At 40.1% G+C, this 12,065-nt stretch overlaps 1 protein-coding gene across 1 annotated transcript in view; it reads right to left on the minus strand.

Annotated features, from left to right (window-relative positions):
- Window positions 1-258: 258 nt before the first annotated feature.
- Window positions 259-12,065, minus strand: part of PLVAP (plasmalemma vesicle associated protein) — a 13,354-nt gene continuing 1,547 nt past the window's right edge. The window contains exons 2-6 of the mRNA XM_015809996.1: window positions 11,291-11,387; window positions 9,849-10,465; window positions 7,584-7,803; window positions 1,953-2,043; window positions 259-1,349 (exon numbers count right to left, since the gene is read on the minus strand). Of these exons, the coding sequence (XP_015665482.1) occupies window positions 1,343-1,349; window positions 1,953-2,043; window positions 7,584-7,803; window positions 9,849-10,465; window positions 11,291-11,387 (1,032 nt within the window). The 3' untranslated portion in view covers window positions 259-1,342. The remainder of the gene's footprint in view (window positions 1,350-1,952; window positions 2,044-7,583; window positions 7,804-9,848; window positions 10,466-11,290; window positions 11,388-12,065) is intronic.

The raw sequence follows: 12,065 nt of genomic DNA on the forward strand, positions 1-12,065 counted from the left end.
ATACCTAGAAAGGAAGTTTGCATTTTTAGTAATTTCCTCTTGCCCTATTTTGAATTTCTCTCTTAGAAATTTTGCTTGCCAGAGAAAACTGAAACTCTGTCCTGCGACACAAAGATTTTTGTGGGTGGGAGGTGAGGAAGTTGACAAAAGCAATGTAAGGTTAGATCGCCCTTGTTCTTTCTCATAAATAACTCACTTTCCGAGGAGTGTTACAAGAAGTAAAAACAACAGCTCTCATCAAAATCAAGCACTACTCTGCTAGATTTTCATAGGATGTTTATTAGTTGTGCACCTTCCATATCGTTCCTCTTAATCATTTGAATGGAATATATTTTGTAAATAGCAGTTTATCTCCACAGAACGATTTGTTATTGTAATAGAACAAAAGTAAGATGGGTTTACTGACCAAACCAAGATCTACAGACCATGATATTGTTTCTAAACAGGCTAGCATGAGGCCTCCAGAAACCCCCAAACAAAGTTATATTGAGAAAGAGAGTTGCCATCACTGATAGAACACAAATCTGCCCTGCTTGATACTTTTTAGTTCTTTTAGTTCTTCAGAGTTTCAGGGAAGAGAAAGACCTTTTCAACTCTGTTATCAGACATACAGTAATTGTGGTCAACTTTAGTGGGATACCACAGATTATCCAGTTCCCGTGGACTGGATAATCAGATGCCAGTGGTGAACAGGAAATCTTCATCCCAGCTAATAATCAAGAGAAACACAACTTCTCCAATATATGTGTGCATGCCTACATAAAGCTATATACATAAATATGCCACAGCATTTTACAAAACTGCAGGAACAATAATTCTTCATTTAGGTGAAGAGTGCATTTACAATTTCCATCCTTTTTGCTTTCATTTTGAACGAGTGTAGTAGAGGTATGAAATCACTGAAAATATGGACGGATTGCATCCATATCTCACCTGGCTGATGTCACAGGGATTACATTCTATGCTTGCCATAATTCTACAAGTAAAACAACCTGAGACACAATGATTGATGTGGAATGTTCATCAATGGACCCTCCATTTGATGAAAGGGTAAGATATTTGAATGAACCTAAAGTTACTGAAGGAAATCAATGCTGGATCAGTGAAAGACATCAGTGTGCAAGACTGAGCTAGAATTAAATGTCAGTTGTGTTAGAGAAGAGGGCAGGATCCCAACTTGAGATCCACTCCACTGGCTGCAGAGCTCTTCCACGCCCCCTCTCTTCAATTACTGCTTGAAGTCATTTCCACAGAGGTGAATGTTTTCCTGTCCCCACTCAACACTTCAGTCTTATGCTCAGGGGCTGTTTTGAATTCTTAGTTGTCTTTGTCAACGTTTCCTTTAGCTCCTGGAAGAAGAAAAGCAAAACACATGGAAAGAATTAAGAGGATTGTCAAAATAACTTAGTCAGTCATTAGAATTTGGACACATGTCAAGGCTGATCTTAATTCCACATCCTGTTCTTCACAGCGACTAACTGGATGTTCTTGGGAAGCACACAAAAACATTGTGTGCACTCCACAGCTTTTCCTTTCTCAGTACCTCACGGAGATGGTTTGCTTGTGATTTGCAGTCTGCTTAGCCATCATGGCGAATAACTTCGAACTGATCCCACCCCCTTCATCTTCCTTCTTTTCAATAATCTTTTGAAAACCTCTGAGATTATGGTAGCATCACATTACATGGCTTTAATTCTCATAATCTAATTCTTTGAAACCCCTATTTGCTACCTGTTCTTGATTTTGTTTTAATCTCAGAGTCAGTTTCAGAAATTTTGCTGTTGGAGACCAAATATTTCAACTTCGAGATGGATCTAAGTGTTTATGCAACTCCCTCTGGTACAAAATCAATCAGCATTTGCTGCACAAACTCTGCTCTCCAGCCCACTCAAATATAACCTGATGCTGCCCTCTGATTGGGAAACTTGAAAACCACAGATACATAAACATACTTTGGCTGCCCCACTGGATTCACTGGTGCTACGTTTGACAACTTTCCAGTCTCTGCAGCAGCCTTTAAGATCTCCTGGAGTTTGTTTTGTTCTAAAGAAAAAGCAGATATAAATTTGCACATAGTAATGAAAGGATCACCAGCCTTCCTACCACAAGCACAAGATCTATTCCCCCCCCCCAGTCAAAATATTTGGGTAAAAATCCTCTTCAGTAGGTGCATCCCAACACATGTGGAGGACACCAGGTTGCAGAAGACCATTCTACTCAAAGTGACAAAATAAATTACGAAGAACTATTACTCTAACAATCCATGCTCACACGTTTTAAATATCACATTAAGAAAGAACTGAGAAGGAACTCAAGACAGTCGTGTAATTTGGGACAAGGATCAGAGAACAGTAACTACCCTGGAGAAATGAAGAACTGGGCTATTTCCATTCCCCAATTTGTGCTTCTTAGTGATAATAACTCCTAGTGTGGCCAGAGCCATTTGATAGTGAGATGGGAGGCATATAAATTTAATACATACATACATACATACATACATACATACATACATACATACATACATACATACATATTCTGCTTTTCTGCTTTAGTTTAAGAGCTGGTATCAATTAAGTTTCTTATTGGCTTGAATTTGACCAAAATTACAATACCAAGTCCTTTCTGGCCTGATCTATCCTTTAAGCTAGGGGTAACCTGTAATGAACATCATTAAACTCTACTATCTTATTCTCAGATTACTTACTAGAGGATCATATCAACACTGTCCAATAAATTCCTGAAGGAAAAACTGCTCCTCCTCTTTTATTCCAGGAGATCAGCAAAAATCTCCTGTTGAACACCCAAGAGTCATTCTATGTATCATTTCCAAATTCTTAAGCAAGAAGGTCCAAGCAAGTGTCAAAATGTCTCTCTAACATAAGGCAATTGGACAGTGGCTCCAAATTTTGATATTTATATTGCTAATTTGGAAAGGGTAGGTCATGTTCTTTGCCATGTTATCTTAGGACAAGCATCTTCTAAATTATATCTTTGGTGGATTCTGCTGTACTGTTGCACCAATTTACAATTGTTTATCAGTCATGATATAGTGCAGAATAAAGATTAGGGCTGGCTAATGGGAGCCAAAGGATGTTTTCCTCTATCACTTTGCAAGAAATTATATTAATATTTTCGATTTAAGTTTGGGACTGCAGGAGCTAATTCCCAATGCTCTGTGGTTAAAAACTGGAGTCTAGCAGTGCTTTAAGAGCAGCAGTATTTGTATGTAATCTTGCCAAAGCTGACTTCAATCTTCCTGCCTCAATTTTCAGTCCCTTACAATCTTTCCAATGCCTCGATTGTCTTGAGTGCATTCTTAGTCAACTGTATTCTTCTCCTTCCTGATTTTTATCCATATTAGTCATGAGCGAGTGTCACTCTGGCTAGGGACACTAGTTTGAAATGAACATTTATTTTCTGTAACGTAAGTTACCAAACCAAACTATTGAGTTTGAGGATTGTCTATTGGAATTGTTTCTAATGCACCCAAATACTAATTTAATTCTTGCTGGTAATCTTAATACTAGGTGGGGCCCTAATACTGACCCTTTATTACGGTACAGTACAGTATACATTCATGCAATGGTATGACATCTGTCCAGTGGTCTATTCCTTCTTAAGTTTTACCGTGTAAAAAATAAGGGAACTAACAATGTGTGTGGAGGTACGTGTGGCTTGGCTAAATAGAAAGCCAGAAAGGTGTACAGTGGTAGTTATTGGGGAAGCAGTGGAGAGACCCACATTTAAATCCAGCCCAAGACACAATGCTCCATGGATGACTTTGAGCCAGTCACACTCTTTCAGCCCAATCTCTCTTACAAGGTTGTTGTTATGGGGAAAAAACATGAAATAATTTCTATGTTGACCATCTTCAAAATGGAAGTGGGGGAAAATGTAATAACTAAATAATTGATCACCATTTCAATCTAGTATAAATGGGTTGGTTGAATGAGCTCCTGAGGGCAGAATTCACCTTTTGGGGTTTTATGGATATTAGTACCATTTTCTACACAATAATATAAATTGTTTTACCCTAACAGCAATCATTCCCTTAAATTTTTTGCAAGACTAGTTTCTAATATGACAACTAGCTGGCTAGAAATAATTATTTCTAATTAATATATTGGATGGAGAAAATCTTTTCGGAGAGCAATTATCAAATTACACAGTACAGGGAATTTAAAAGGGCTATTGCCCATCTTTATAGCCCATCAATAGTTTTCCAGCTTTAACAGCTCATTGAATCAGAAAAGATGAGCTGGACATGTTAGACATTTTTAGTAGCTACCGAAAGCTACTTGGATAAACAGCAAAATGTTTCAAACCAAAAAGAAAAGAAAAGTCCAATTGCCTTGACTCGACATCCAGATAGGAATCTAATGGTTGAAGTTCCAGTAAAGAATAGCAGAACTAAGTGTAACACAAATCCCCGATATAATCAAGAGTGTGCGAAACTAATTGAAATTTACAGGGCCTTTAATGATAATTATAGACACTGAGTGATACACTATTTGATCTGGAAAAATTCGGTAAGATCTGGCTTCAAAGATGAAAGCAGGAGGCTCAGTTGGAACAATCAATTAAAGATAAATTTGGCATTGGCCTTTCCGCCCCCCCCCCCAAAAAAAGGGCTTCTGGGGTGTGTCAGTTAATCTCATTTGAGAAAATTGGTTCAGCATTACCATGCTGCATTTAGCATCAATCCAATCCCTCTTGGATTAATTTTAATCTTTTTGTATTTATGCTTTTATGGCCATCTAAGCTGCCCAGAGTCACTTTGGATTGTGAGTTGGGTGGCATATAAATTTAATAAATAAATAAATAAATAACAGAACACTCTATTTAGTTGACTTCCTATGTCCACTGCTGAGATCTTTGAACTTTGCTTCCAGTTGCAGGTTTCAGCTATTGGGAAACCTGATCAAAACTGAACTCTTTATAACAGTGATGACAAACCTTTTAGAGACCGAGTGCCCAAACTGCAACCCAAAACTTATGTATCGTCGGGTGCCGGGTGGGCGTGGCCCATTGGTTGGGTGTGGCTGATGGTAACAGCTGACTGGGTGGGACTAAAAAGTTCAATCAATCAATTCCAACTTTGCAAGATCTTTTCTTTTCCTGTGAGAAGTTGAAATTGACTGATTGATTGAACCTTTTTTTTTTTTTTGTACATGGCGGCAGAGGCCTAAAGCGAAAAGGTTTTATAAAACCCAGCTGAAGGCCTAGGACTGGGGCGATGGTGCGCGTGCCCACAGAGAGGGCTCTGAGTGCCGCCTCTGGCATCCGTGCCATAGGTTCACCACCACTGCTTTATAATAAACTCTGATTGGTGGGTAATAGTACTGGCTTCTCTCTTTACTGATATCGGTTATCCCTTTCAGTTGCCTAAGAAGGGGGATCATGTGATGTATGTGGGAATAATCTTGAAAGATGGGGTGAAGAGATGCTGCCTAGCTGTCAGATAAGAGACAGCATAGCCTGCAACTGTAAGTTGGGCAAAAGGATCAGACAACACTCTCTCTAGTTTCTCAGGCTGTAAAGGAGACAGTGGGAGAATTATACTTTTAGACTTGGAAGGTTCTGCCAATGTAGCTTTACAATGAAATAGAATTATCTTATCTGACTGTGTTTCCTGCCCGGTCTACCTGGTAAGGCTGACACTACCATAAGCCTGATTTAAATGAATGGGGACAAGACTTTGCTGACAAATTTCTGGCCAAATTCTTCAGCCCATTAAGCATTTTCTAACAGATTATGCCATACATTTTCAGGGGAAGCTAGGTGACTCACTGTTTTATGACAATGTGGCAGAGAATGAGCTGGGTGTAGGATGGGATGGTTAAAGTTTCATCATTGTCTTGAGCTGGCAGAAAATTGTTTTGCTTCCTAAGCTGTCTTTCAGATATAAAGACAGCCTTTGATTCAATCCCTAGAAAGGGGCTACAGGCAAAAATGTGACCCTCTCCTAAATTGCTGACTGCTTCAAATAATAACAATAACAATAATAACAATAACAACAACAACAACAACAACAATAATAATAATAATAATAATAATAATAATAATAATAATAATAATAATAATAATAATAATAGGAAGAGACCTTGCAGGTCATCTAGTCCAACCCCCTGCTCAGGGAGGAAACCTTATACCATTTCAGACAAATGGCTGTCCAGTCTCTTCTTAAAAACTTCCATTGTTGGAGCATTCACCACTTCTGGAGGCAGGTTGTTCCACTGGTTAATTGTTCTAACTGTCAGGAAATTTCTGCTTAATTCTAGGCTGCTTCTCTCTTTGATTAGTTTTCATCCATTGCTTCTTGTCCTGCCTTCAGGTGCTAATTATGAAGCTACATGGAAACACTGTGTGAGTAAGGTGTACAATCTTTGGTGATTCCCAGCTCTAGCACTATCCAAAACGGGGTTAAGCAAGGGTGAACCCTAGCTCTCGTTTCAATTTCTGGGTCTGTTCCATAACTCAACGTTTGTAAAAAAAATGAAATTCACCTTCTATTGTCTTTATTATTCACATGCCAATGACACAGTTATTCTATCTGCCACCCAAGTAAACTTAAGATGGAGCCTTCAAGCTCTTGCTGTATATTGGAGTAAGGAAAAACTGAAGGTTAGCTATTTTAAAATAAGTACCGTTTACCAAAAGGCAGGTGAACTGCAATCACAGCAGGAAAATAAGCAGTATCTCTTTAGAACAGTGTTTCTCAATCTCCACACATTTATGATATGTGGACTTCAATTCCCAGAATTCCTCAGCCAGCACACCCATTCTGGGATTTGAAGTCCACATGTTGTAAGCTTGCTGAGGTTACATTAGTTTAGCATAAGCCAAGGACTTTAAATATCTGGAGTTCGCTTTCAAATCATCCATAGCTTGAGATTCTGTAAAGAGTGCAGAGAAGAGTAACAAAGATAATTAGGAGTCTAGAGACTAAAATGTGAAGAACGGTTGCAAGAACCGAGTATGTCTAGTCTAGAGAAACGGAGGACTAGGGGGTGACATGATAGCAGTATTCCAGTATTTGAGGGGCTGCCACAAACGAGAGGGGGTCAACCTATTTTCCAAAGCACCAGAAGACAAGACAAGAAGCAATGGATGAGAACTAACCAAGGAGAGAAGCAACTAAGAAGAGAAGGAGAAATTTCCTGACAGTGAGAACAATTAAACAGTAGAGTCGCTTGCTTCAGAGGTTGTGGATGCTTCATCACTGGAGATTTTTAAAAAGAGACTACCGTAGATTTATCCAGAATGATATAAGGTCTCCCTCTTGTGCAGGGGGCTGGACTAGAAGACCTCCAAGGTCCCTTTCAACACTGTTATTCTGTTATTCTACAAAAAGTATACCCTTCAGAGTCAGAAAACTGATGATGCAATCTTACAGTTGGCTAGCAACTATAATCCAGTAATAAGCAATAATTACGTCCCTGCAGTTTTAAATATACTCAAAGCTAAAAGCACTGAGCTTTTTGCTTTATGTCTCAAAAATGTGATGTGAGTGGCAGACATGAGGTCTTAGGTCAGTTAGAGGCATCTTAGGGGACCACTCTTTCCAGGAAAGGGTTACTTACCAGCTGTGCTTAGATTCCGCTGAGATCCAGAACTCGGCTGAGCAGGTGAACTTGGCCTCCCCCATAGGTTTGGATTGCTGAAGGCATTAGAGCTTGCTGCACCTCCTATAGGATTCCCGAGACTTCCAATGCTCCCCAAACTCCTTGGAAAGGTGCCAAAGGAATTAGGTGGACCCAGACTTAACGGGTTCCTTAAAGCCGTGTTGCCCGGAGCTGAAGTCTATGGAACAAGCATAGCATTGTTTTTTTATTTAAAATTAAATGCATAGATCCAGCTAAAAGAAATGGTAAGAGGAATACACTGTATTTTTTTTTTCCAAAAGTGTAAGATCTACTGAAGGTCCATTCCATCATGCATTATGGGTCCAGCAGGAACCAGACTGGAGGAAGTGCATAGCAAAGCAAATCAAATCATGGATTTTACCTGCTCTCCTTCTCCAAAAATAGCTGGCCATCAAACGTAGACTATCACGGGACATAGAGTTTTCATTTAGCCCTCATTTCAAAATCCATCCTCCATGAATTTACCTGTTTTCCTAATTTTATAAGCCTCTAACCAGCACTGAGCTTTGTAAGAGAATTCTACAGTGCCAAGTTTATTTGTCTATCTTGAATCCACTGCTCTAATTAACTTGATGACTCTAAATCATCAATATTTTTTTTGTGACAAATAGCCACAATTCTGCCTCTTAAAGTCTTCAGTCTCTGTGTTTTATTTTCAGGAAGTTGTTTTTAAAATAATTTAAAATAATAAGTTCGTTGACCTTTCCACAAAACTTGAATGCAACCCCTCACAGCCTACATTTAAAAAAAACCTGAAAAAAAAAACCCTACAGCACCAAAAATAGACAATGCATCTCCTAATTTCAGCAGCCTGATCATGCAGTTGTAAAAATCAGGCCAGCCAATTTAAACCTGGCCTTTAATTCCAGAAATAGACTAAACAAAAGAGAGTAAGTGAAACTCCAGTTGATTTTCCAATACTTATTTTCTTAAAAAGCTATCTTGTTTTATACTATACGTGTTTTATTTTCATGAATGCCACTTGCAAAAGAAGATATATTTAGCATCCTGAAATCCTACAAAACATCTTGCGGCATTTTCTAAAATCAGAGATGGACTCTCCTAATTTTTTCTTTTCCTTTAGTATCATTTTGCTCTATTGCCACAACTAATCCCCTTTTCAGGCTTAGAAAATTATTTAAATCTTTAAAGTTACATAAGTGAATGGAATGCAGAGGAGATACAGGATAGCAAAGAGGCTGGGTTAACATAAACCCTAAAGACCAAATAGACGTTTCATAAAAAAGGGATTTTTTAAAAAAACAGATTTGCTTATTTCTACATACTGTCTACAGGTAGTTCTTGACTTACAACCATTCATTTAGTGACAGTTTGAAGTTATAACAGCTCTGAAAAAAAGTGATTTATGACTTTTTTTTCACACTTAACGACCGTTGCAGCATCCCCATATTCACATGATCAAAATTTGGGTGCTTGGCGACGGGCATGTATTTATGACAGGGTCACGTGATCACCTCTTGTGATCAAGAGGTGATCAAGCAAAGTCAATGGGGAAGCCACGTTCACTTAACAACCATGTTACTAACTTAACAACTGCAGTGATTCACTCAGCAACCGTGGCAAGAAGGTCGTAAAATGGGGCAAAACTCGCTTAGCAACTGTTTGGCTTAGCAACTGAAAATTTGGACTTAGTTGTGGTTGTAAGTTGAGGACTCTCTGCATAGCTCTTCAACGCTAGCCTGCCCCCACCCTAAATTGTGACTGCTGAGACCAGCCCTTCCACCCAGGAGTAACTTGGGTGCAGATGAGAAGGTCCCAGGGTTCGCCTACAGTGATGGGATTCAAATATGTGAACAACCGGTTCTCTGTGTGGACGCCGCTTCCGGAAGTCCATTCTGGTCCTGGGCAACAAAAAATTAGCTACCGGTTCTCTTGAAGTGGTGAGAACCGGCTGAATCCCACCACTGGGTGCCTACAATTGTGCAATTGAGGGCCCACCCCTCTTTTACATAGGTCACTTGGGCACCACTGGTATAAAAGAGCAGAGCTTCTATCCCACAGCCTCAGTCACCATCCTGCTTTTGGGGGGGCAGCCGCCATCCCTTGTAGAGGCTTCTGTAGCCCAGGGCCACGCTAGCAGCAGCTGCTTGTAGAATCTCAGAACTGCTGAGATCGGGTCTAGTGGAGATGCCAGGGGATGAACCCTGCCCAGGAGGAACAGAAATTGGGGTCTTTGTTTACCCTCAGGCTGATGCAGGCCTGTTTGGTCTGCTGGAGCTGCAGCTTCAAGCTTTCGGTCTCGTCATGCATCTGCCTGTATTCGCCTCTTATTTTCTGAATTTGACTTTCTTGGGCTTCTTGCAGGGCCTGCTTCTGCCACTCAAACTGCTGCTGCTGGAGGCTGATCTGCTGGTCCTGTTTCTCCAAGTTTTGCTTACAGGCAGCTTTCTGGCTTTGCAACAGAGCATTCTCTCGAGTCACCTCGCTGGCCTTCTGGTCAAGTTGTTGTCCCACAGAATCAAGATGGGTCTGTAGATTTCTGAAGAGAGAGCGGAACGTGTTTTCAACCTCAGAGCGGTAACAGCCACGGCCCTCATAGGAATTCAAAAACTGGTCTCCTGAAGTCCTCAAGTTCTGAAGGGCAGGTTCTAACTGTTGGACCACTGTGGACTTGAGCTCCTGGTACTTCTGTTCCCGCGTTTGCAGCTGGAGTTTGTCTAGATGGCATTCGTTCTTCTCTTTCTCTGCCGTTTCGGCTTTGTCTTGCCAAGACTTGCTGTCCCGGCTTAAGCTGCCTCGCTCCATCTGGCTTGTCAGCTCCGTGGCCACCAGCCGCTTCTCCAGAGAACTCACTTGTGCTGTAAACCAAGCAACAAGCACAAAAGCCAGCCGGTCAATACTGCAAAACTGAACAGGACTGTGTGCATTCAAGAACCCTCTTCTTCCACCACATCACCACAGATGTCTTTGCAATTATAATCAGAAAAAAAAATTAAAATACTGATTACATATAATTAAGCTAAGTCACTTTTTAGAACTGCAGCCTCCCTTAGCAGTGTTCACATAGCAGTGTCCCAATATTTGAGGGGCTGTCACAAAGAAAAGAGGGTCAACCTATTTTCCAAAGCACCAGAAGCCAAGGCAAAAAACAATGGATGGAAAATAATCAGGCAGCGAAGCAACCTAGAACTAAGGAGAAATTTCCTAACAGCGAGAACAATTAACCAGTGGAATAGCTTGCCTTCAAAAGTTATGGGTGCTTTTAAGAAGAGACTGGACAGCCACTTGCTTGGAATGGTATAGGGTTTTCTGCTTTAGCAGGGAGTTGGACTAGAAGACCTCCAGGGTCTCTTTATTCTATTCTATTCTATTCTATTCTATTCTATTCTACTCTACTCTATTCTATTCTACCCACACCATGATCAGAGATGGTCAGACACCAGAGTTAGGGAGTGAAAGATTATCTGCATGGCAAATCAGTTCTCTGGTTTCCTGGCCCATCCACCCTCCAAATATTGACATTTTGCACCAACCAAACCTCTTGAACTGTTTTCAAAGACAGCCCAAAGACAATGCAAACATTATTTGAAAGGAGGAATCAGAAAGAGATATAGGTAGAAAACGTCACTTTAGATTTCTCTGGCTGTGTGGTTAAAGACTAAAGATGGGTTTGCAATACTCACCAACGCAAGTAATATTCAAAAGCTGCAAGTTGAATTTATTTTCATTGGCTGCTGAGAGAGCTGCTGCATTGATCAGCTGTTGTTCCTTCAGCTTTATCTAGAAAAGAATGGAAAATCCATTATGTTTCTTCAATAGCTGCTGGGGAATAACAGAGCAGCCGCTGGCTTGCTTTCCAGCCTTCTCAGTTTCGGAGCCTCCTCTGATTAAATAGATTTTAACCAATGGCTTGTATGAGTTCTAAGAAATTAAATCAGCCTCCAATAGGTGCATAAACACCACTGTGGTTGTGAAATGGTTAATCTCATTTAAAAAAATATCCAATCTATACACAAATTAACTATCACAAACTACACTGAAATGGGAAACAACCTGTCATTATGTTTCTGCCAGGCCTGGTTGGGCACAAATCCCCCACTACCCAAGCAGTCTCATCAGCTATTTTCCCACAAATGTCCTTCTCCACTCCCTGGGAGAAGATTGTTCACAAATTGGCCACTCCTGGTGTTTAACCTTCTCTTGCAAGGGGCTGGTCACTTTCCATGGGTCTGTGCATCCCTTCCTCTTAGTGTCAATCTACTTAATAATAATAATAATAATAATAATAATAATAATAATAATAATAATAATAATAATAATAATAATAATAATAATAATAAAGTTGGAAGGGACCTTGGAGGTCATCGAGTCCAACCCCCTGCCCAGGCAGGAACCCTACACCATTTCAGACAAACGGCTGTCCAGTCTCTTCTTAAAAACTTCCAGTGTTGGAGCATT

Source organism: Protobothrops mucrosquamatus, unplaced genomic scaffold (assembly GCF_001527695.2).
Source record: "Protobothrops mucrosquamatus isolate PMUCROS unplaced genomic scaffold, P.Mucros_1.0 scaffold6, whole genome shotgun sequence".
Classification (NCBI taxonomy): domain Eukaryota; kingdom Metazoa; phylum Chordata; class Lepidosauria; order Squamata; family Viperidae; genus Protobothrops; species Protobothrops mucrosquamatus.